The 27,090-nt window shown below is 34.5% G+C and overlaps 1 protein-coding gene across 3 annotated transcripts; it reads left to right on the top strand.

Moving 5' to 3' along the window:
- The first annotated feature begins 207 nt into the window (after positions 1–207).
- LOC117325350 (ankyrin repeat domain-containing protein 13C-like) lies at positions 208–21,290 on the top strand. Of its 3 annotated transcripts, none has more exons than XM_033881501.1 (13): positions 208–342; positions 1,611–1,652; positions 2,668–2,772; positions 3,115–3,246; positions 3,475–3,541; positions 5,546–5,690; positions 8,107–8,235; positions 8,454–8,521; positions 9,954–10,038; positions 10,576–10,725; positions 10,931–10,959; positions 11,375–11,475; positions 11,599–21,290. In XM_033881501.1, exons 1-13 carry the CDS (start codon positions 231–233, stop codon positions 11,730–11,732), a joined length of 1,299 nt encoding a protein of 432 aa, XP_033737392.1. In that variant the 5' UTR covers positions 208–230; the 3' UTR covers positions 11,733–21,290. The 3 variants fall into 3 exon arrangements, with proteins under 3 accessions (XP_033737392.1, XP_033737391.1, XP_033737390.1); XM_033881500.1 differs by lacking the exon at positions 10,931–10,959 and adding an exon at positions 11,025–11,053 and having other exon boundaries at positions 8,104–8,235; XM_033881499.1 differs by having other exon boundaries at positions 8,104–8,235.
- Positions 21,291–27,090: the final 5,800 nt, after the last annotated feature.

Below are 27,090 nucleotides of genomic sequence, written 5' to 3'. Positions count from 1 at the left end.
GGTCTTTATTACGAATTCTGTTTGGGATCCCTTCGATTAAATTTTTACTTCTGTTATAAAATAATAATAATTTTAACACTTTTGCCTCTGAAGAGAGTCAATGTAATAATTTATTTATTTTGGTACATTTTCAGTTGAAAATTATATTATTTAATATGTTTCCTGTCAATGGTTACTCCCTTCAATCTGATTACGAAATAATGACTGCTCCCCTCAGCTTATAAATCAACATGGCGGCCGACTTGGAAGGCTATCCGCTACACAAATGTGTATTTAATGACGATAAATGTCGTTTGTCTCAGTTGATTCGTGTACATGATGTCGCACAAAAGGATATACATGGTAGGGATTTATTTAAGTTATAAAAAAGTCATAGACATTTTTCTTTTCGCTCAATAACTTTACTAACTCCAGTCGTTGGGAATCGTTTTGACGTTTGTCATTTTTATGAATGAATCATTTTAGGGGTGGGAAACAGTTCGAGTTATGCCGTAACTGTGGTCGATGTTTGTATACAAACAAACAGCAACACGTGCTCTTAGACTTCACATCAAACATTTGCACTAAAAAACGACGACATAGGTAATTTACTAATTATTTATTCATTTTGGCAGTTCGCCTAAACCAGCAAACGGCACAAGTCAGTTGTCTAGGAAGCAGGGTCTGACAACAGGTACTTGTATCATGTATCTGGTAATTAATGCCCCAAGTTTGAATCGAATATCATGATATGTACTGTCCCTTGTATCTACATATGTATGTAATTGACAGCGCGAATCAAGGGCATCCAGTAGACCCTTGAGAGTATGTTTTTGACTCCCCAAATTGAGATCTGACTCTTGGGTTTGAAGGGACATGTCTATTTGACATATGTTTTGACCCTTCAGATTTCTCAGAAAAAAAGTGATTTGACTTCTGAAATTGCTAAAAGTCAAGGGTCAACTGGATGCCCTGGAATCGAAATCTGATATCCATATATAAATACAATTCCATATAGGCCTTTATTGTGGATTTTAGATTTTAGCTTGGAGTGTTACAGTAGACCTAATTACCAAATACAAATGTATTAGTGGCAATGGTCTGACTGACTGTCTCCCCCGTTCTTTTACCATTGTGGCCATCAAAAGTCACTGCGGCATTGCGAGTCTGAAAAAGGGAAAAGTGTGAAAGGAGTGGGCATCATGTGTGGCTTTTACATAGTGTTAAATATAATACAGTCTCTCATCACTCATCATACAGCTGCATGATAGAGTAGTCATTATCATGTCAGATACCTAGATTCTATTATAATTAGGAAACTCCACAGGAATGTAGTTTTCCCTGTACATGTTCTTTCACAAATGTAAGTTATGATATAGTCCTATATATAGTTAAATACTATACCAGATCTACTAAATCTCGAATGATTACATGGTGCCTCTATATGTACAGTGTACAAATGTACATGTATACGTACTTGTTGGTTCTAGATCTGTTCAGTTTGAGGATGATTGCTTTTTCATGAGTAAGTACATCAGTTAAAATAATATTTCTATCAAAGTCAGAAAAATTTAATTGAAGGGTAGAAATCACTGATTTAGGTTAGAAATTGATTTTTTTTTTCGTTTCAGGAAACACACCCTTGCACCTTGCTGTGATTCTGGGACATAAAGGTGAGAAATGAATGTCCAAATCCTAATGTTGTTAATTAGTGAAGTATAATCAATGTATTGTGCCATGGCCATAGCGCCATGTTTTTAGCCATATCACAGGTGCCTGACTCGTTTTATAAATAATAACATATAAGAGTACATATAAAAATCTCATTTATATGCACTCTTATATGTTGTTATTTTATAAAACGAGTCAGGCACCTGTGGCCATATGTATTACTGTCATCAAATGGTTGGTTATTGAATGAGCCTTTCATTTAAGGCTGTGGAATCCTTGTTAGTTATATTGTTTATTAAATTCTTTTATTTATATGTAAGTTTCCCCAATTCCCTAGTCTATACAGTTGTATGTGCCTATTTAATTTTGAATCTGGTCAGGAAAACAAATGATAGGAAGATGCCATCTTGGATTTTGACGATGTTGAAGTTTGTTTAAATCTCACATATTTCATGATAGATCCCCCATCTGGCCTTTCCAATTTAATTTTTTTCCTAGCTATACTCACTAAGACTTTAGTTTGATCAGTTTGTTAACACTATTTCCTGAGAAGTACTGGATGAATATTTCTCAAACTTGATGTGTAGGTTCTTCTGGTTATAGTTAAAATTTGCTACACATCACGTGCACGGTTTCTTAGAAAGATGAGAAACAATCTAGATTCATGATTATGTAGGTTTTCCGCTGATGGTTTTTCTCCGAGTACTCTAGCTTTCCTCCACTTCCAAAACCAGACACGTCCTTTAATGACCCTGGCTGTTAATAGGATGGTTCCCCTTGTTATCAAAGAGGAAAAGGAGAATTAAAGCAAGGGGAAACCTTTAGTGAAGATATATAGAACTAATAAAGATCATTCAATATCAGGTGCTAAGATCCCTCTGGGGTTTCATTTACAGCAAAATTTATTGATAGATTTATGTTTACCCTATATGTTGAGATGATATAATTTTGTCTGATTATTGTTTGAGCAGATTTTAATTTTATCTCATGACCTGTCATTTCTGTTTTGTGTCTTAGAATGTATACACCTTCTCCTTGCACATGGAGCTCCTGTTCGTATAAAGAATACCCAAGGTTGGACACCGCTGGCAGAGTCCATCAGCTTTGGAGATCGACAAACAAGTAATTACACTGTTGTCTATATATCTGACATATAGTCTTTAATCTGTTAATTTAAATTTCACAAGCAGTTCTGAAAGGTTTATCAAATGTGTTGTATTAGATTAGCATTGCATAAATGGGATTTACACCTGTAGTCAAACATTGTCAAATTTGACGATAAAAGAACAAAATAAAAAATGATAATTTGACTTTGTAATGACATTTTTATTGTCACAAAAAAAGAATATTCAAAGTCTATTTTCCTAGTTCTTAAAAAACTGCTGTTTGAAAAAGTTACAAGTCATTTCTAGAACTGCTTTCCACAGTTTTCAGCTTATTCTTCATTTCCGACTCAACTTTCAGTTTTGTGTCTACTGAGAAAACTTAAACAACAGTCCCGAGAGTCTCTTGAGAATCGGAGACCCTCTCTTGTACAGGCACTGCGCGATATAGGAGATTTCTACTTAGAACTCAAGTGGGACTTTCAAAGCTGGGGTAAGTCAGTATAATTATAAAAAGATTTGCTGACCAAATTAGTATAAGCTTTTGTCAATGTGAGAATGCATTATACTGTACACTTGCTATTATTTCTGTTAACTTTCATTCAAACTCATTTCTTGGTACCTTTTTTTCGCTTATGAGTATACTTTTAAATGGATTTGATTGTCAACAGCTTTACTGGGTTTTGTGTAATCTCTCTGACATGTCTTATTGTATCGACAGTTCCTTTGGTGTCCAGAATTCTGCCTTCAGATGTTTGTAAGATCCACAAAAAGGGTTGTTGTATACGGTAAGGTTTAATATTTCCAATACAAATGTTTTAGATTTCAAATAATAAAAAATATATTGATATATTCATTGGGGGTTGTTTCATTTAATATATAGAGGTTACACAACTCGTGGTTGCTGTATATGGTATTTCTTTCACTCTCGTTAGTTATTTTTCAAAAGTTAAAAAAAAACCACTCACTTGTGTGTAATGAGTGTTTTTTGTAACCTTTGAAAAATAACTTACAAGAGTGAAAGAAATACCATATACAACAACTACGAGTTTGTGTGACCTGTTTCTACCACATTAGATAAGCTATTATGAGGATGAATTAACTTGTTTGTATCAATGCGTGTTCTTTGGACAATATCGGGTGTACATGTGGTGTAAGGATATGACCTAATTTAAAATGCCGCTAATTAGTACACTCAACCCTCGTTATATCGCCACATTTTTTCCAGAGCAGTTATGGCGGTATAACGAGGGTAGACTGTACTTATCATTTTGTTATGATTTGTAATGAATTGTAATATTTCCATACTAATAATTCCATTTAATTATGGAAATTACAACCATGAAATGGTATAAGAGATTGATTACCAACGTTAACCAGATAATCTCACCGTAACAACGTTAAACAATTTACAATATACATGTACATAATGTAGATTCATTAGTCAATTATTCTGTAGGCTGTATATATTTATATAAGTCACAAATTTCAGGAAATAGTCATTGATCTGCTTTTGCTGCATGTCATCCATTATTATCTGTTGAACTTCATTTGAAAGTATTTCGGCAGTGACTTTTCTACCTTAGACTGGCGAAGCCAAATGTTTATACCATACACAATAGGAACACAAAGTGAGCAGAAATCAGTCCTGCTTTTATTCCAAACCAAACCTGTAAGTGTCAATGTATGTGACATAATGAAAACATTGGAATATCAATTGACCTCAGCGATAGAAAATCATCCAAGTGTAAAGATATGTCACCTGTTCAATTTGCAATTAAAAACAGGAAATGTCCTATGTCTATAAATAGAACACTAAAGAGTTCCTTGATCACCAAAAACCGAACAAAATGGCGATATCGCGGAGGAAAATATATAGCGATTCGGGACATTTGTATTTTAACAAACATGGCGGTATGCGAGGGTGGCAAACTTAAAGAGGGAATTATATAGGAGGAAAATCCGTTTCAGATCTTTAGGTGGCGGTTTGTGAGTGTGGCGGTAGATTCAGGTGGCGATAGGTCAAGGGTAGACTGTAGGTTTATTCTTTCAAAGCAATAAGTTGATAAAAAAGGCTTTTATATATTTTCAAGAATATAACAAAACAATTGCGAACTACTTCTTGTGCGTTATCATTTCCAGGACATCGTGATGCAGTCTTCATGTGTTAGCCAATCAAATTGCATTGAATCACATGATTAAAAAATAGTCCCGGTCAAAGGTCACTGTGTCAACCAATCAAAACGCATTTAGAGTTTATTCCACATGTGGTGTAAACGTAATGTTATTCAACAGTTGTAACGATTATTCCATGCCTTGGGGGTTGAATAACACCCACCTATTGTGGTAGTAATTTCAATAATAAATAAATAAACATAGTTGGACATGAAACAACTTTCACATTATATTTAGTGTATAGTTAAGTGTTCACTTGTCAGATTCATACAGTGAGCACACATGTAACCCTCTTGCTTTTTCTGGATGTAACTCTCTGCTGCAATACTGTGTTGGTTATTTAATTTATACACATGTAAATATTAAAATGTTACATGTTAATTGGTTTGAGTAAAAAAAAAATCTATATACTACACTGAACAAACTGAAGAGCTTGACCTAGGTTGATCACTGACAAGCAGTAATATTTTGTGTATTAAATTTACATTATGAATTGATGACTCATTATATAACTATAAATGCTTATGATTATTTAAAAAAATATATATTTATGAGAAAAACTTGTTACGTAAAATTGGTGTGTAGTCATTTTATATTAGTAATCTTTTTCTCCACAGCCTTGATACAACTCTAGTAGATTTCAATGACATGCACTGGGAGCGGGGGGACATCACATTTGTGTTTAATGGAGAGGAGGACCCCCAGCATAGCCTGACTGTGCTAGATAACAAACTGTTTGTCTTCCAGAGGATCAGATATGAGGTAGGGACATGCATACTAGAGGATCAGATATGAGGTAGGGACATGCATACTAGAGGATCAGATATGAGGTAGGGACATGCATTACTAGATGAACAGAATGACTATAACCAATGATTCTACCATGTTTGCTATGCAACGCCAGTTTTGATTGGTTTAAAACCATGTATTATTTTCCAATAATACACGCTTGTGTCAATAACACACCCTGGTGAGTCACGGCTGTTACAATGTTATGTATCTAATATTCACCCAAAAAGAATACGGTTACTGTAGCCGAGTGGGCTAATGGGTTAGTCTTTGCTCATTTTTTATCACAACGCGAGTTCGAATCCTACGAAGGCATTTTTTTTTTTCATCCCTTTTTTTTTTAAATTTAAAAAAATCAATGCCATATGATAGATGTTCTTGATTGTAGTACTGTAGTGCCTGTAAAGAAATATATATTTTATCCACAAAATAATGCAATACTCGAGAAATAAATTAATAAGTTTTTCCCGGGGTTTCTTTGCCGTTTTTCTATTAGAAAGAGGTAGATCTCAGAACTAAACAGTACATGGTAGAATAGAAATAATCAACTTTGACTCGTGTATTGTTGCAGGATATACAACTCGGACTTGGATATTTTGCAATTTTAATTAATAACTCAGGCCTGCGGCCTTCGTTATTAATTTAATTGCAAAATATCCTCGTCCTCGTTGTATATCCTGCAACAATACACGAATCATGGTTAATTATTTCTTAAATATACATGTTTAAAAAATCAAACAAACAAAAACAAAACAAATGACATCCAATGTTACAAACTTCATATGTAGGTCCCTCGTTGTGTTCATTACATTTTGAGTCTGGTCAGAAAACAAAATGGCCAACAGGCGTTCATCTTTCATTTAGAAAGGTGAAGATTGGTATTACCATTTCTTAAGAAGTACTGGAAGGATATTTCTCAAACTTGGTCCCTGGTTGTGCAAATAGCATTTTGAGTCTGATCAGAAAAAGAATGGCAGACAGGTCCATGGTCATTTGGAGTTTCAAAGTTGAAGTTTTTTATTGCTTATTCTCAGAAATGTCCTGGATCTTTCTCAAATTCATAGATAGTTTCGCCTTGGTCTCTAGTTGTACATATTGAATTTTGAGACTGATCAGAATACAAAATGGCGGGCAAGCCACCATATTGAAATTGTTCAGCAAGTTCTTCATGGATCTTTCTTCTATTTCATACATTATTTCCCCTTTTTTCAAATTTAAATGATAAAGAGGAAAAGAGATATGATAAAGAAAAGTAGAGAAAAGATGACTTTCGGGTCAAAGAAAAGACTTTGACCGATAAATATTGTTCAATAGTGGACACCAAAGATCCCTCTGGGATGTCATGTTTTATAACATAGGTTTGTGACTCTTATATCAAGGCAGATGTAAATAAGGGAATCATGTGTGACTCTTATATCAAGGCAGATGTAAATAAGGGAATCATCAAAGAAAAGACTTTAACCCGATAAATATTGTTCAATAGTGGACACCAAAGATCCCTCTGGGATGTCATGTTTTATAATCTAGGTTTGTGACTCTTATATCAAGGCAGATGTAAATAAGGGAATCATGTGTGACTCTTATATCAAGGCAGATGTAAATAAGGGAATCATCAAAGAAAAGACTTTAACCCGATAAATATTGTTCAATAGTGGACACCAAAGATCCCTCTGGGATGTCATGTTTTATAATCTAGGTTTGTAACTCTTATATCAAGGCAGATGTAAATAAGGGAATCATGTCTTTAGGACAGAGGACAAGACTCTTGGCTTGAGTTAGATTTAATGGTTTATTTGTTTTGGGACAGGACAAGACTCTTGGCTTGAGTTAGATATAAGGATTTATTTGTTTTGGGACAGGACAAGACTCTTGGCTTGAGTTAGATATAAGGATTTATTTGTTTTGGGACAGGACATGACCCTTGGCTTGAGTTAGATATAAGGGTTTATTTGTTTTGGGACAGGACAAGACTCTTGGCTTGAGTTAGATTTAAGGATTTATTTGTTTTGGGACAGGACATGACCCTTGGCTTGAGTTAGATATAAGGGTTTATTTGATTTGGGACAGGACATGACCCTTGGCTTGAGTTAGATATAAGGGTTTATTTGATTTGGGACAGGACATGACTCTTGGCTTGAGTTAGATTTAAGGATTTATTAGTTTTGGGACAGGACATGACCCTTGGCTTGAGTTAGATTTAAGGATTTATTTGTTTTGGGACAGGACATGACCCTTGGCTTGAGTTAGATTTAAGGGTTTATTTGTTTTGGGACAGGACATGACCCTTGGCTTGAGTTAGATTTACAATGTAAGGCTTTATTTGTTTTGGGACAGGACATGACTCTTTGCTTGAGTTAGATTTAAGGCTTTATTTGTTTTGGGACAGGAGAGTGAGCAGGAGATGGATGATGAAGTGGACATTCTGATGAGCAGTGACATAATGGCTGCCCAAATGTCAACCAAGAACATCACATTCACAAGAGCACAGAGTGGTTGGCTTTTTAGAGAGGATAAAACGGTATGTTTAAAACTTTTATATCTTTAGTAAGTGAACAAAAGTTAGAACAATTTACAGTTAATTTATATCTATTTTAAGATTGTATTATCTCAGATGACAGATGTTTCAAGTTTCACTATTTCAAAGCAAACTACTGGATATCTATGTTAGTGGATGTCAAGATCACACTGGGGAGTTAAAATTTTTAATTCTTCAAAATTTTCTCTCTTTTTGTGCAGGAAATGGTTGGTGATTATGAAGCTGATTACTACTTCATAAATGGGCTCACTTTAGATTCCAGAAAAAGGTAAAACAACTAAAACTATGGAAACCTTTACCATATATCTATCATGTTATAAGTCAAGGGCACCAAAACAAATTTTGACTGAAAGAAGTGGATGAGCTTATGTCAGGGTAGGAAAATATTTTAGGTCACCTGAGTATAAAGCTATTGTAATCATCTTTTTTTGCATCATCAAGCATCTGTAAATTGATGTACATTTTCAACTTCTTCCCAATAACCAATGGCCCCATGTTCATGATATTAGATAAGTAGCATACTGGGATGAAGGGCTTTCAATTTTGTTCAAATGATAGACCCTGACATATTTTGAAGTTCTCAGGGGTCAAATACTTTCAAATCATCATGTGAATAGTACGTTACTCAACTGAGAGGCTCACTGAGGGTAATGATGCTGTGCTAGTAGTATGCTGGGATAAAGGACTGCGAAGTTTGTTAAAATTGATAACCTTGACCTACCTTCAAGAAACGGGGATCGAATAGATGAGAAGCCTAGTGTACCCGGGCCAGTAACCTGTTGAGGTGAAGGGCTACCAAGTATGCTCAAATGAATAACCTTGACTGACTTTAAAGTTACAGGGGTCAGACCCTTGAGTTTCATGGTTTTTGGGTCAAGGTCAAGGACACTCACTGTTACTATTTGTATGGGGGGTGGGTTGTGTACATGTATTGCTTTAGCAATGCTCTCAGAATGCTTACATGTATAAGTTTAAACATCAACTTCATGTTACATACATAAGTATCAGAGCTCAGGTGACTGTTAAGTCCAAGGGTCTCTTGTTTGCTGGATAAACTTACACAGAGACATTGTCTGTAAAATAAGCTATGGTAGAATTATCAACAAATCATTATCATCAAATGACTTTTTATATTAAATTGATAATTGATATGTTATATGCTATGATTTGAATGAAATTTTGCAGAGGCCTTTCATAGCAAAAATTCAACAGCAAACTAAGAATGATAATTATAGTCCCTCCACCCAGGGGCCTGAGGAGTAGGGCAAAAGGTCAAATTGTCTGTAATTTAAAAAAAAAACTTCTTTTCTAGACCCAGATATGATAGAATCAAATACACTTGATAGATGGAAGGGTCTTCATTAAATGTGCTTTTCCAAAATTGTGAATTTTTTTACCCTGGGGTCTCAGGTTTTCCTGTTGACTATTATAGTTTATATACTAAGAACATCTCATCTTAAACATCAATTGTTGAATAGCCTTTGGAAATAATTCACTTTTGGATAGAATTATCAGTATATGTTGGCAGTTTGAAGGTATGCACATATTGGCTCTAATTGAGCCATAGTGGCAGATGGATGGGGCAAAAACGATTTAATTGAGAACTCTGATTACAGTTATTGCCCATGTGCCTCTTGTTTTACTTTGTTGATTGTTGATTTGTAAGAAGAAAGATGAAATATGTAGATCTGAATTTACAGGAGGGAACACCTGTCTCCAGAGGACGTACAGAAAAATAAAGCTATTATGGAGAATCTGACCAAAGGAACCTGGGACAACTGTGATGTATGTCCTATATACAATACTTATACTGTAACATTATTGAAAGGCATACTTTTAATTAGTACTTATATCTCACTTGAGACTTAAATCAGTGTTATTAGACCCCAGAACTGAAGTGGGTGGGACTGTGGTTATCATCTCTGTCCATCTGTGTACATGTATATGTATGTATGACATGTATGTACTATGTATTTAACACCAAAGTTTGTCAGCACTATGGCAACTTCATTTTTTCAAACTTCATACAACTACAACGGACGGTTTGGTACATGTATTGCTAAAGCAATATTCAGTATTCTTGTTATACTTGTGAATTTGGAACTTTCCATCTATTGTCACATTTCAATCATGAAATATGAAAGAATGTAAATTACATGGTTAAAGTTTCTTTTTGAAATGCATTTGTACAAGACAAGCAAACAGCTCAGTTAAGTCATTGGGAAGATTTAAAATTTGTTTGATTAATACATATGTGTTTTGAGGGTCAGTTCATACAGACTTTAAAGGATCTCTCTATAATTGGAATACATATGGTTTAAGTTTCAGAGACGTCCATCCCTGAATCCCCCAGAAAGACCAAATATTACCTGGGAGGAATACATGTCTGCCCCTGCCGGTAAACCGCCATGTCTAGGACGGCAGTGGATCCCTAAGGGAAGCTCCAAGTCCTTTAAGGCTACAGTGGCAATGGTAAGACTGATATTGTCTTATGGATACATTTACCTGTCTTATGATTATTTATAGTTTCAAGTGTTGGAATAGAATGCTCTAGACTACTCTAATTATTTCTATTTGATTACTTGTAAACTAGTTACTTGTGACCTTGCAGGATTTTGTCTATATAAAGGCATTGTCATCTATAGACAAATCATTTACCAATGATCTTCTTTTTCAGAGCAAATCTTTCCCTATGGATGTCAGTGTGTAAATATTCAATAAAGGCATTGTCATCTATAGACAAATCATTTACCAATAATCTTCTTTTTCAGAGCAAATCTTTCCCTATGGATGTCAGTGTGTAAGTATTCAATGAAGGAAAATTTGTCTCATGTTCTTAATTATATTTTCTCTGGAAATAATTTTTAAGGATATATCAGAAGCCATTCTGTGATCGGGTCTTGAGTGTCAACAGATTGTGCAGAATTTAAACAAGGTCTTTAAATAGTTTGAAAAAACTCTAGACTGGTGAAATCAATATGATTGTGTGAAATTTGATTATGTCATTAAGATCTTAACAAAATCAAGAGTAATTAGCTGGCACATTTCGAAATGTATTATATGTAGTTTGATTAATATATTTTTCATACTTTTTAAAATCAATACATTTGTTTGTTTATAGTTTACTGGATGTGCTGGAGGTGATAGCACCATTCAAACAATTTCAGAAACTCAGGGATTTTATGACCACAAAGTTGCCTGATGGATTCCCTGTAAAAATAGGTACAGTAAATACAACACTATTCTATTCAATACTAGAGACACATTCTACTGTAATTAAAACTCTAAACTAGTTGATGGTACATTACAAAGTTCCTGATTGTGGATACACTGTTTATTTTATAGAGATCCCGGTGTTTCCAACAGTAACAGCCAAAGTAACATTCAACTCCTTTGAGTGGAAGGAAGACCTTCCAGACAGATTGTTTTATATCCCACCGGAGTACATTGAGGATCCCAAGCGCTTTCCGGATTTATGACTCTACCTGGAAATCTACTTCATCCACATACTTACGAGTCTCCGACAAGTGAGCCGACCGCCGATTATTGAGGACTCAGACATTTGTGAATCGGAGACAGTAGAAGAAGAGTCAGAATGTTTTGTTGGCATGGAGATACCGATGACCAATTTGGGTAACTCCTGTGGTGAAATGACTCTCCTGTTCTAGGTTAAGTTTTGACCTCTTGGTTGGCAAACATGGCCATATTTGTTTTAGTTTCTTGATGATTCATTTTTTGACAGGTGCCTGTTAGATTCTAAAAAAAAAGTTATGTTTTACAGTTTTGGGATTGCACAATGTTACATGATATCTGCATGGTGTGTGCACATAATCTGCACAATAGAATAAGTGTGCAATTGAATTGTGCAGATGAATGTGGTCATGATAAGCGATCAGAGCAAAGTGTGTGCGATAGCTATCGTGGTGATATAAATTTAGGAAATGATTATGAATTATGGTAAAACATTTGGAATGGTATTGATAAAAAGATGATAATATACATTTTTTCTTTAATAATCTACATGGACTTCAATGTGTCGGCTTAGCCATCTTTGATTCTATATTAGAAAATGTAATTAAATGTTGTCATTTTTTTCAACTGAGCAGCAGCTTGTGATCAAATGGCTAAACTTTGTGACCTTATTTATTATCACTCGCCATCAAGGCGTGAAATGTCTGGTGTCACAGAGAAACCATACTGAGTAATCAACATAAGAACACACAGCAAAATTTTATAATTAATGCAAATATTTAAACCTACCAATGTTAAATATATATGTTCAGAAAAAGTTGATTATCAAAATATACTGTTTGTATTATTTATCCTTATAGGTATATGCAAATAATTAAAGCTTCATTTTTTTATTTTATACAAATACAGACTTTCATTTGATACCGTTTAAATTGTGATTGTAATCTATATTTATATACATCCTTAAGCTTGATGCAACCCATTTCATATTTATGTGATTTCACAATATTGCTTGTCCAATCTTACGAAACTGCACAGCTATGAGATACAATTTTGTGCAGAACATGTACACACAATGTGCAGCCGATGTATGCATGATGTTTTTGGTGCTTTGTGCAATCCCACAACTGTACTATATGGAATGTGAAAAAAAAATTGTATCTTTCTGAAATACAAATGTATTTAAACAGTAAAAAATATACACTGTTTATTTCAAACTGAACACGGATAGGTCAGCAAGACTTACACTGTTTCTTATATATAATTATATATCTGTTGTTTAGGAACGTATAATCCTCTATTCTATTTTCAGAAACAATATAATTTTAGTTAATCTTGAGTGAAAGAAAAAAAAAAAAAACTACAATATGTGTATGTTGAAGACATCTTTAAACTTAATAATGTTTTACCACATAAATTTAAGGAATCTTTTACCTCTTTATTTCAAGATAAATGCAGAAAACAAAGTGGACAGACAGCACAATGTGATAACTGGCAAATTAATGAAATTGGACGATGCAAAATTTTGCTGATTTAACGTTTATGATTGAGATGGTTTGATCTAAATTCTTATGTCCATGTTAGCTAATTAAATGATTCCAAAATGATAAACACACATACATATAACATCTATATGTTTGTGTGTATGGATGTACATGTACAATGTATATATATGGATGAAGTAGATTTATAATATTGGTGATAGGTTGTGAATGGTTTGGACCTACTTTAGACTTTAAGATAACATTGGATGTAGGGTTTACATCATATTGGTGTTAAAATTCTAATTAAATGTCAGTGTCATACAGCTCATGAGTGACTGAAAGCAATCATTTAAACTTCAATCGTCCACACAAAGTACTTGAATTATCTCCCTTTAAGTAGAGTGTTGCCCTCAAAAGTTACATGAATACGCATGGTGTTTATTAGTAAATCATATGGTTATAAATACTGTGTAATGGATCGAATGGAAATTATGTGATAGTTGTATATGTTATAATCAAGAGAATACTTGTTGTCTGGGGAAGGGCATGTGAATTTTTGTTTGCTGAATCCGACTTTTTTTATACCAGCTGTTATTGGTATACAGAGCATCAGTTGTTGTAGTGTAGTGAACATGTTTCATAACACTATCTCACTTAGTCTATCACAATCTTAAGTCAGGTGTGCTGAAATATAAACCAAAATCGCTCTGTACTCAGGAGGAACATCAAAAAGATTAATGTATCCAAGTTTGTTATCAATACCTTGTGGTTGGTTTTTACAATATGGAAATAGCTGACAACACAAGTATATATGTTACAGATTATCACAATGAAATAGCTGACAACACAAGTATATATGTTACAGATTATCACAATGAAATAGCTGACAAGATAAGTATATATGTTACAGATTATCACAATGAAATAGCTGACAACACAAGTATATATGTTACAGATTATCACAATGAAATAGCTGACAAGATAAGTATATATGTTACAGATTATCACAATGAAATAGCTGACAAGATAAGTATATATGTTACAGATTATCGCAGTGATGAGTTTAGTTGCAGGATGAATGATTGACTAAAATTAAATACTTGTAATGACTAATTTTGAAGTCGGCATACACTGATGTTCAGTTTCTTGTATTGATTAGTATTTGGAAAATTATAAATGTATTATCAGATTTTTGCCAAACATACACCACAGAGGCTAATTTCATATGTATGTATTATTTTTATACCATTTATTAAAAGATTGTTTGTCAGAAACATACAGGATAACACCCATCAGTATGAAAATAGTAATAAACAAGTGGTGTGTGCAGAATGTTGATTGAAACTACATTGTAAAGCTGTCTTGTCAAACTGTTACATCATCTTCTAGGTATTACGTGAATGAAGTATTAGTTAATTTTGAGTGTTTTATATGCATATAGTTGATTGAAATAATCTGTCTCTTTATTGTACAACATTCTGTTTAGGTATGTAAGCATTTTGGTGGATTTTTGTATACATGTATCACATTCAGTATTGGATTTTAGGCTTCTCTATGACTTCAGCTTTTCACCTGCGGCAGGCTGCAGATACCCAGTGAAAACAGATGTGTACATATACTCATATTCTTAGTAACATTTTAATAAAAAAAAAAAAATGTGAGACCCATTTTCAAGATAAGGTATGGCAGTATTTGTGATGTAACTTTATACTGAGTAAAGGTGTTGTATTGTGTATTGAAATGATTGAATTGAAACATGAAAATATCTGGTACTATGATTTTTACCTGGCTCACTTTTTAACTTCTACATACAAATCATAATGAGCATACTCATCATAAGTGCGATTTTTAAATTGGGATATTTGAAATGTTCTGAAAAGTTTTTGTGAAAGGCGTGAGCCAAAAAGAGTCACAGCTATTGTCAAAAGGAAGTAGCCACTAATATATCTAGAATATATATTGATCATATTAATGAATAGGTAAACGTATTTGGTAATTTGGCTGAATGTTTATTTGGTCACATGACTGAATGGTGTGATTGTGAGAAATACCTATGTATCAAAATGGCTGCTATTATATCTGTACTAGTAACATAATCATATACATGTATATGTATATTTATTCCCGACGTGTCCTGTTAGTCTGAGGAGTAAAGTTTATCCCTGACGCGTCCTGTTAGTCTGAGGAGTAAATTTTATCCCTGACGCGTCCTGTTAGTCTGAGGAGTAAATTTTATTCCTGACCTGTCCTGTTTGTCTGAGGAGTAAATTTTATTCCACGTGTGTCCTGTTTGTCTGAGGAGTAAATTTTATTCCACGTGTGTCCTGTTAATCTGAGGAGTAAAGTTTATCCCTGACGTGTCCTGTTAATCTGAGGAGTAAAGTTTATTCCTGACCTGTCCTGTTAGTCTGAGGAGTAAATTTTATTCCTGACCTGTCCTGTTTGTCTGAGGAGTAAATTTTATTCCACGTGTGTCCTGTTTGTCTGAGGAGTAAATTTTATTCCACGTGTGTCCTGTTAATCTGAGGAGTAAAGTTTATCCCTGACGTGTCCTGTTAATCTGAGGAGTAAAGTTTATTCCTGACCTGTCCTGTTTGTCTGAGGAGTAAATTTTATTCCTGACCTGTCCTGTTTGTCTGAGGAGTAAATTTTATTCCACGTGTGTCCTGTTAATCTGAGGAGTAAAGTTTATTTCTGACGTGTCCTGTTTGTCTGAGGAGTAAATTTTATTCCACGTGTGTCCTGTTAGTCAGAGGAGTACTGAGGGTGTTTTGTTAGTTTTAGGAGGACAGTTTATTCCGGCAAGGTATAGTCTGTATTGTGCTTCAGTGGTCTTATCCCTTTGGGCGTGGTTTCATTTGTATGATTTGCAGAACATTGTATTTATACACCGGTATATCTTTTATGAAGTATGATTACATCTTTGCTCTGATAATCGTACAAAGTAGATATTCGTGAGGATTTTTAATAACTTAATGCTAAAATATAATTAAACATATTCATCAACTTTATTGCAATATCTAATGTTTCTAGGTGTTTGCGTGAATGTAAGGGATACTATCTGAAACATATTCATCAAATTTATTGCAACATTTAATGTTTCTTGGTGTTTGCGAGAATATATAAAAAATGAAATCACCTGCAGATACAAATGTCGTAGATGAACTTACTTATGCAGACTCAACAAGTCATAAAATTCGTAGTGTCCTATATAACCAACACAAAACATTAACATATGACATCATGAACTGTTTCGTATAAACACGTAAAAAATCACTCACTCAGCAAGTGGTGTTGATACCATTTTCTGATTGTTGGATTACAAGTGTGACTTTCTTGGCAAGTATGACTTCACTGTGTACCGTCCATAAACGGCTCTCTTGCATCAAAGATCAGTATTAGCTGAAAAGCTTTTTGATGTTTTATGTATACGGTTCTTAAAAACCTGATAATTGTAGTAGAATAATTGGACTGATAGAACGTGACGAAACTCTTGTTATCGGGATACCTATCTCCCTATAGAGGGACGATGCTTTATGAAGGAAATTCCTACTTAGAAAGTTTATCTGCAGTTAATAGATAAATATTTTTTTCACATGTATTGTAAATATGTGAGGGGAATCGCGTCCATACCAAGAATTAAATCAGGAACCCATGTATCGTCACAATTATCGTTTTGATAAATGCATCGTAACCAAGATTATATTATAAATATTGTTACAGTAATTGATATGTATTAAATGCCATGGTTATTTGTTTTAATAGTTACTTCTCGCTTGCGCTTCTCTCGGACTATTGTTTTGTTTATGTCTGTAATTACTAAGCTTGCTTTCTAGTCAATTTATTTGAATGGGTGCTTCTTGTAACCATACTAGTTTCTGTTTTGTATGGTGTTATTTACTGGTGACGAACAAAGGATAATGTATTAATCCGGATACGTTCCTGGAAACACAAAATATCTGTATGGTGAAACATTTCTATATTGTACGTACACATTCCTTGAACATCAGTGTCTGAAATTTCTTTCTTGTGCCTAATAAATGTTTCCTTTGGCCATCGGGGTTATAGGGTATTGGGATTTAGAAGAAGTGTTCATTAATTATACGTGTCCGAAACAAAATCTACCAACAATTAAGTATCATATTTGATAAATAAGACGACAGCATTCGAATGTGCAGTTATAAGATATTTAAAGCCATCTTAGATATCTCGGATACCAATCATTGTCACTGCCAGGTGACTGATAACAAAAGAATAACTTTTTTCGAAAGGAACACTTTCGGTTGTTTCTCAAATTCTTTGAGGCTAACAATTATTGGTTTCTATACGCTGTTACTTGTTAACAGAACTTAATGAATCCACCTACCCGTTCTAGATCTATGGATTTTGGCGATAACAAAACATCAATGCTTAAATTAATAATTTAGTCGCTGAGCTGTAGACATTGCCATATATGCAGAATAACAATTAACCCTGGTACACTTCATTTGATTGGATGAACTACACCGACAGTATTTCATTTAATTATACACCGAACCCGTCTGCTAAATGTGAAAATATTGTTTTAGCACATACAAAAGCTTTCAGTAAAACATGCCGGGGTATCATATGAACACGGTACATCTTTTTTATCAGACACAGGTATTCGGCTGTCGGTGATTAGGTGTTCACCTTTAAACCTAATATACGGGATGTAACACTATTAGTTATTCTAAAATTCCTAGTGAAACAGTTGGGGATATCTTGGAGAGCTGTTGAATAGATACACATACAGTTTGTTGTCTGGTTTCATAACAAACATATTAATAAGGATGAGATGTGTTTGGAGCGGCATGCGATATCCGTTAGCTGTTACATGAAAAAAATGGCGTGCATTTTAACCAATATATCGTGTTAAAACCAAATTGTCTCCCATATGTATATAGCTTCAAAGACCTATTATAATATATGCATATATGCTAGATATATCTGCAATAACTGAAATGAATTATATTTTCGAAAACTTTTGACTGAATGAAAAGAAAGCAAGAGGCGCCGTCCGTCTGGTGTAAACGTTTTTCCAACAGATTTCTTTGAAACTTGGTAGGCTTTATAATCATGATACATGGCTGTTCCTCCCTGAGAGGCATTTCGATTCGACTGTTTTGCAATATTATCCCTCTTTGTTTATATCTATTTGATTTCCTTTGTTACTAGTTAACACGCGTTTCAATTGGACTACGTGTCACCTTGGTCAATAGCTAGACTATCATTATTAAATTGAAAATTTGATAAGAAATGATTGCGAAGTATTTGTAGTCCTGCTCACATGCTTCGATCTACGACTTCTATGATTGAGGTATTTCAAATTCCCCATACATGTACAAAGTATCTTAATTACACTTAAGTCCTGGACATATCTTATTAGAATATAACGTGCAGGTTTGTTAGGACTTTGTGCAAGATCAGTATACTGTTAACATAGCTATCAGTTATGGTATGGATAAGAAAAGTTTGGCATATCAGAGGTCATCGCCAATTTTAATGACGATATACCAGCATATAGGTAATATGTAACGAATCAAATATGATGTTTTGATCCCAGCAATCTTGTATATGCCATCATGTGGTATATGGAGCATGTATTCAATTTATCACTTGTTCATCTCTATAATCATGACTGTGAGGGTTTATTTGATTAATGTATGCCAATACAAATACAATGTTACACATGTATACGATTTAAGTCTTAATTAGTCATTACCATTTCCTTCAAATCATGATAGGATTTTAAGTATGGATTTTTGGAATTTGTAAACAGTTGCCACAAACGTTAAATTGAGTTTTATTTAACAGCGATATCCATCTAGTTTTACCCCAGGGTAGGAAAACTGCATCAAATGTAAACATAGTACACTGACATGTGCTGGATATGTTTATATGATACTTATTAATTAGGAAAAAGAGATCGATCACATCTTAAAGTAAGCTTTGACCTCGAGCTTGTAGTTCATAAGTGTGATCATTCCATGTTTGTGTTCACACCAAACACACTGACACGCATATTATAGGTTCCTTACCAAAGTAGAACGTGTATGATAAACTGACGCTTTTAGATTTATTCCTAATTTCTGTAAGCTTCGATTGACACTCAAGTTTTGTGAATTTACTTTCAGGGCTTTGTTAATACTCATTCATTAATTATGTACGCTTATTGAAGCTTTTTGTATGAGTATTAAAAGGATATAATGCTTACTTAATTTTATTATCTGGTGAATTACGAATATGTATATTAACTTTGTATTATGCTATCACAAGGCCCACATTACATGTGTTTCAACATGATGGTTTTTACATTGAGAAACGTTGTCATGGATGTTTTAAAGATGATATCTTTAATGTCCATTTTTATAACATATAGTATACATAGCGTTTACTGCTGTCATAAGTGTTGTAGTCCAGAAGGCGATATCTCAGGGGAAACGCACCATTTTATTCACCTGGAAATAATTTAATCAGGTAGTTTGTTATTTCCATCAGCACCTAAGACCTGTATCTCGAAAATAGTTTGGAAGTGCTAAAATGTCCACCTAGGAGTCGACGCGTATTAGTAGAGGTTTCCGTCAGTGTGTCCTCCCTTTTTAACAGCGATGGGTAAAGCGCCACACCTATTTGTTAATTAAGGCAGGAGAAAGATCTATGTTTTCATTTCCCATGTAGCGCATTGCGTTGTACGTTTTATATTGTGCTTGAATACAACTACATGTATAATGATTTATTGGAACTTGTCTATTTCATTGATGAATATGTCACAACAACAAATAATTCACAGTGAAATAAAGAGAGCATGGATTGTGACTCCTTAATACATCAAGTGCCTTTTCAATATATTTATTTTCCAGAAACACAAAATATTTTTAAAAGATTTATCATGCACAACCTGCTGGTAGGCATACATCCATTTAAAGAAAGGCTTAGACATATGGCCGAAATATATTTCATGGTTAGCCACACAAATATCGCGTCGGTCCGTCTGTCTGTCCGTATAATAAATTTGTTGAGCATGTCCCTTTCATCAAGTATGGATACACATATTAATGAATGTTTTATGTCGTTACATATAGAGGAATGGTATACATGTTAATGCATCTTGATGATTACTACATCACTATAATAAATTTAGTTACTGCCAAATATAGTATCTGCTTCATTGGTTTTGTACTGAATTCTTTTTCTATACCATAGAGTGCACGGGGAAATATTTGTTTTACAACCATTTAAATGGCATGATACATAAGAGGCCAATAAGGGAGTAATAGTAATTAACTGTATGTTAGCCAAACTAAACTTAATAATTGCCACCGTTATTTTTGTTAAATTCTTTCAATATGACTCCACATGCCCTGTATGATGAGTGTTTATCCGTTAATAATTGTGTTACTATTTTGTAGACCCAAACAGAAACTTCCCCTTTGCTCAGGACTTATAATTGTGAACATACCATGTAAAGGTCGATATATGTAGCATTATAATGATACATATGTTCAACTCACTGCAGTAGCTACAACAGAGTTTTCTTGCATGCATTTTAAAACTATTGATAGATAAAAAAAAAAAAAAAAAACGAATGAAATCCCCGAACCTCCTTTGGAAGATTTCCGTACCTACCTGTACACAGCCTAATGTAGAACGGTTGACGCTTAAGGAGCTCTTTGATTGATCATAGTGTTAACTAAAACATACTGAATGTACTTGTCCGGTATATATACGTGAAACCTTAGCTTGTATATATGACATTCACTCTGCTGCGTCATTTATATATATGGTGTAAACTGCTTGTCTGTCTGGTGTCTTATTACACCAGGAGTATATTTTATTCTGTCTTGTATCGCTATCACTTGTTTCTGTATATTTGTATAAACATGTTATTTATTTGATAGATCTATGTGTTTAAGATGATTTTTCTCTAACGCTTGCATCGACAGCTTTATGTACTTGTAGTCCTTCTTGAAGTACACTATCATGTGTTGTATCTCATATACAACGTTATTAAAATTACATGTCAATATCATGTATTAAATCAATACAATTAAATTTTGTGAATATGTTGTCTCTGTTTTTTTTCTTTAAGATGTTTAGAATACGAGACGGGTTTAGACTGGTGTAGGATAGAATTTTGATTCCGGCTCTGCGTCTCACAAATACGTTGTTTCCAGAGTGATGTTGTATAGCTGATGTTTCTTCAGGTTGAAGAGCGCTACTGTACTGTTTTGTTCCCAGAAAATTATCGGGAAGTATATAGTTTCCGCTTTATCCGTCTTTACGTCTGGAACATAACTTTACCCACAGTTCAGCAATGATAATGGAACTTGGTAGGTATGTCAGTTTCACTGACGGAATGTGCAGTTCACGAGATTCCAGTCCCAAAAAACCCATATTTACAGAGTTGTTGACATATGTTAAAATTTCGTAGCGGAGCATAACAATATATACATGTTTAAAACATGTTTATACAACTCTTCATTTTAACATTTTTTTTTACAGATATGTATCATTAAAATGACCAAATCCAAAATTCACAAAAATAAGTCTTCGATCAGTTCCACTGAAACTCTTGTCTTTGATTTAACATTCCACCATTGCATTTGGTTTACATGTATATCATCGCTAATACTGATAAAAGATGGACAAGTTTTATGGGCAGATTGGTTATTTATTGCTTTGTTTCCTATTGACAAAAGTGTTACTTTCGGAGTTATTACATGGAATCATTCAACTTAACATGTGTTTTGCACATAAATATTACTCAATCGTTGGATGAAACAAGTTAGAATGAAATTATGTTCTACGTTCAGATAGGGTCCGCGTTCGTGCTGATGCGCGATGCAGTTATTCGGTGCGACCACGTTGTAAACGTAAAATCATCGGTCTGAGCGTTGAATTCTCCTAATAGCAGAAACCAGTTGAATTACCTTTTCTCTACAAAACACTCCGAGAAGAGGATATAAGTCTAGCTGACATTTTAAATGTTGTGAAATCCTAGGGTGAAAACATTGCAGAAAGTATCTCAATTTATGTCGAGAGATTAGTGACGTCAAAGAAGAAGTAAAGGGGCATCTTCACAGGTGTCCTCTCAAAGCTTCAGTACGCAAGCGAGTAGGCTGGTAATGTGAAGGAAAGACTTCTAAAAGCAACAAAATGATAAAGATTGCGGACGGTCGATAAGGACAGAGAACCGTGCTCTCAAGAAAGAAGAACAAGTGTGAATGGCCTTCCTTATAGGTTGGCCCGCATTTCAACCCGGAACGGATATTGGTGGCGCCTACGCACGCGTATCCACACACGCGCACCGAAGACGAGATGGAGAGCATTTAAGCTGCGGTTCCTTTACCCATCGAAGGAACGATTGCCCAGGTTAAGCAATGTCCAGCCGGCCGGTCGGAAAGGATTGACGTTGTGAAAGATGAGTATTTCACAGGCGATATTTACGAGTATGAGCAGGGACAGGCTGATATTAAAGATAACGATAGGTTGCGAAATCGCTTTTCATTTTTGGAAGAACTAGTTTGTTATTTCATTCTAGACATAATTAGACATGGGTATAAAGTAAGAAATAACCATTAAGCCAGGAGACATAAGGTGTTTGTTGAGAATGCTACTCTTGACCTTTTAGCAAGGTCGTGGAATGTGATAAACAACTGATGTTGTCATCCCTCTTACAGTGCCGATACTCTTGTAAGAAGTGAATCATTTTAGATTGAGACATGTAAATTGTTCTTGCTTTAAATTACAACCATATCGATATTTCTGAACCTCGCACATTGTTTCCCCTGGCGGTTTGGTGACACCATAAATTATTTCAAATTCAGTGTTGCTATTCGGTCTTAGCTCGGCCTGTTATATATCTTCTAATATTACAGTCCTCTTGTTAAGAAATGGCGTTCTAAGGGAAAAGAGATTCTCATGTAAATGGACGATAGACTGGGGATACATTCTAATGAGTGTGAGTATAGCTAGTCAAGTAAAGTATGATAATATAAATTACTAAAAGGATATGTATGTAGAAGATATGTAGATATCAAGTGGAGTTTCAAAATGTTTTTGTTTTTAATCCCTATACTAGTCCTCATGTTGTTACTGACAGATCTGTTCCGGCTAACTATTCCTCTTTTCTGTCATACAAATGATATACATCCGCAGCCTAATATAGTTCCTATTTTGATAGCAATTATAGACTCAATTTAAGTGATGTAAACCGTGTTTACTGCAATTATTTAAAATGAAATGTGAATGTTTGGTGTTCTAGACTATTTTAGAGTATAAATATCAACCTTTTTCCTCGTCAGTATATGCATTTTTGTTGGCGTAGGATTACGTAGTTCTGTCTCGATACTGCCTTGAAAACGAAAGTAGAAAAATCAGTTTGATCGCCGTGGAAATTTACATGAATTTACAGAGAAACTATCCACATCTGTTCATCCTGAGTTCATATGCAGGAACATTTGATAGCTTAAAACCAATCCTATTTACGAAGTCAAATGCACCCGAGCATTCCACGAGATAACATCAGCTGTCACGTGACTCATCACTAGTCAGCCAAAATGGCGGTTATGTCTACTGTAACTAAACCATGTATGTGAGGTATGACCAGGAATTGAGGGCAAGTTGTAACAAACTACATTGCCGTTTTTCGTGAGGATTTCTTAAATAAGGTTATTATTTGTTGTTTGAAAAGAATCTAGTATGATTATGATCCGTGACTGATCATGAATACATGATGTACTGGCGTCGGTGTCAAAACTAGATATGTCTCGTCGGACAACGCGACCGCAGTTTTCTATCGGATTGAAAATGTGTTACTACGGGTCATAAAATAGATGTTTGATAGGCCTTATTAATAACTTATAGTATAAATAAAATTTAAAAAAAAACGTCGGCTGTGTACATCTTGGATTTTATCTTTAGTTGTAGTTACTTGAACAACATGTTCTGTTAATAGACCGATTTGTCGTTCAGTTGATTCTTTTTTCAAAGTTTACAAGCAGCTTTACTGATTTAGGAGTATATCAATAATCTTCCACAAGCATTAAAGAAATGGGGAAACAACTATACTCAGCTATTGTAAAGTTGTCAGCTGATATATATGTAATAAATGTTTTCTTGAATATATATAGAATAGGAATACCAGGGCCAGATGAAGACATTTCATCTGATACAAATGTAACTGTCTGACTATAAAATCCAATTTTAAATTTCTTATAATATGACCTCAGACCCTGACGTTTCTCAGGGCCTTTGGCCCTTTGATTTTTATAAATGGTTGGTCTGATATCAAGGAGCCTGATTGGTCAGACCCAGTAGGAGAATATTACAAATTCTTTCGAATCTGATGGCATTCTTCCGTATGAAGCACCCTTGATTTAAGAGGAACTCGTTTTGTTCATATAACAGAGCTGGCCTCCAGAGTCTTCAGGAGCGAGGGCCAGAAAGTATTTAGAAATACATCTTTTGAAGACCTTCTTAATGGCCCGATGTATGTTTCACTTGTTGTTGAGGATATTTGAGTGAAAGAGAGACACAATGCTGTATGGTAGAAGGTCTGAATACCCTGGCGGTGGAGGGCTTGAAAAGAAGGAAAGAGGAATTTCATCAGATTTGGTCTGCAGAATCATTGGACAACGTTTACTAAGTATGACGAACTTAAAATTATGTTCCCCCAGATGCATGTAAACGGGGCTCATTGAAGAAAGCATATTGGTTATTAATGCCGAATCCTTTTTAACTTAATTTCCTTTGAACCTTCTATGGATCCAGAAAGCTAAATATGTTGACTGCAATACATGTACATGCTACTGAAAGGCAAATCTCCAAGTAGGAAACGTATTTGTATTATAATTTAGGGTGCTTTGTCATAATCCCTGACACATCCATGTGAGCGATGCAGTGTTTGGTTTGGTTTATTTTGTTTAACGTCCTATTAACAGCTAAGGTCATTTAAGGACGGCCTTCCGTGCATGCGACATGCATGCGTGTGGCGAGTACGTATGTGTGTTTTGGGAGGCTGCGGTATGTTTTTGTTAAGTCTCCTTGTGATAGGCCGGAACTTTTGCGATTTATAGTGCTACCTCACTGAATCATACTGCCGAAGACACCCAGCAGCACACCCCACCCGGTCACATTATACTGACAACGGGCGAACCAGTCGTCCCACTCCTAATATACATCCAAAACATTCAAACGTTTGATATCAAAAGTTATTTTCTGATATCAAAGTATTGTGTATAAACGTTAAAATACTCTACTGGATAGCATACTTCCTGATCACAAAGTGCTAACGGTTGAACCAACCAGCCCATGGAGCTCTACTTGCGCGGTGATAAACGATACCCCATTATCACTTGTCATTGTATATTCCATACCGATATACTTTTTAAGCTTAACAGGCATATCCTGTACAAAATTTACGTCGCCAATCGACTGATTGCTTTCACACATGTGAACGATATCAAGAAGACGAAAACAAACTTAAAGGTAGTTAGTAACATTGTACACACACGAAGGGCGTTGTTTGATGTATACATGTTTAAATACATAAATCGTTACCGCACACTTTTCTTTGTGTGTAAAGTCATACAAATACATATTTTAACCAAGCACCTCGTGAGTTATTTTAATCGCCCTGCGTCCATGGTCCGTTCGTCCGTAACAATTTCTTTAGAAGCAGGATATGTCTCGAACTTCACATGTAGATTCCCCATTCAATTTTGAGTCTGATCGGACCTTCAGTTAAATTTTGTTATTGTTATTTCTGGAAATGTACTGGAGGAATACTTCTCAAACTTCACGTGTAGGTTCCCCTTGGTCCCTAGTTGTACGCATTCAATTCAATGGTGGGCCTATGGGATACCTTGTTGTATCATTCTTAATTCATCTACAAAGTTACCTATGGTCTTAAAAACTTTTAAAGATATACATATGTTACTATGCAATTTTTGATTCGCAACGCGGAAGTTTTACATCACCTAATTTATAACACATTTCTATTTGTTATGCGTGTTCACTTAAAATACACACAGGGAAGAAAACTTGATAACTAGGTAACACTTTTTAAATTTTTTTATTTAGTTACATAAATCTAGTGCTATATGGTGCAGAACCTATTTGAAAATACAGCGCTGTTTAATAAAATGTTGCACAGAAAATAATTTCTTGAGATGCCATCCGTGTGTTCAAAATGTTTACAAAATGTTTGGGATTGTAAAGAGTAATAATCAGATGTATGTAATGATTACACCATTAACTGTTGTGGATACAAAAGCATTGCACCTCAAATACATATAACGATATACAAAATACCGACTTAAAATGAGTCACAAATGTAGACATTGTAGAGCCAGAAATTCGTTAAACAACATCATAAAGCTATTTACACTCGTCACAGATGATAAGGGTCTTTTTTGTTGATACCTAGGGACTCATTAGATTGGTCATCAGAAATGTCTATTGGCAGGGAGGAGCAATATCCCAAAATTCAAAAAAATCATAATTTGCATAATTTTCAAGAGTTCATTTATGAGAACACTAGCATCACCGACACTTGATAAAAAATACTTCATCACGTTTTTTGGAATTTTATAAAATTATTTAACTTATCTTATTTATATGTTCTCAATAATGCTGTTTTGTATTGCATGGTTGTTTTTAAGGGTTACAAGTCCTCGCAGCGACGAAAGAAAGAACATATTTGAGATCCCATGTGTTGCATTAGGGACTGAAGATCTCTTCAATGTGCCCTTAATAACAATCTTATTAAAATCTAGGTGGTTATTCTCACTACGTTACATGTGCCCTTAATAACAATCTAATTAAAATCTAGGTGGTTATTCTCACTACGTTACATGAT

This window comes from Pecten maximus, chromosome 4, assembly GCF_902652985.1.
Source record: "Pecten maximus chromosome 4, xPecMax1.1, whole genome shotgun sequence".
Lineage (NCBI taxonomy): Eukaryota > Metazoa > Mollusca > Bivalvia > Pectinida > Pectinidae > Pecten > Pecten maximus.
This window is presented reverse-complemented; position numbering and strand designations above follow the sequence as displayed.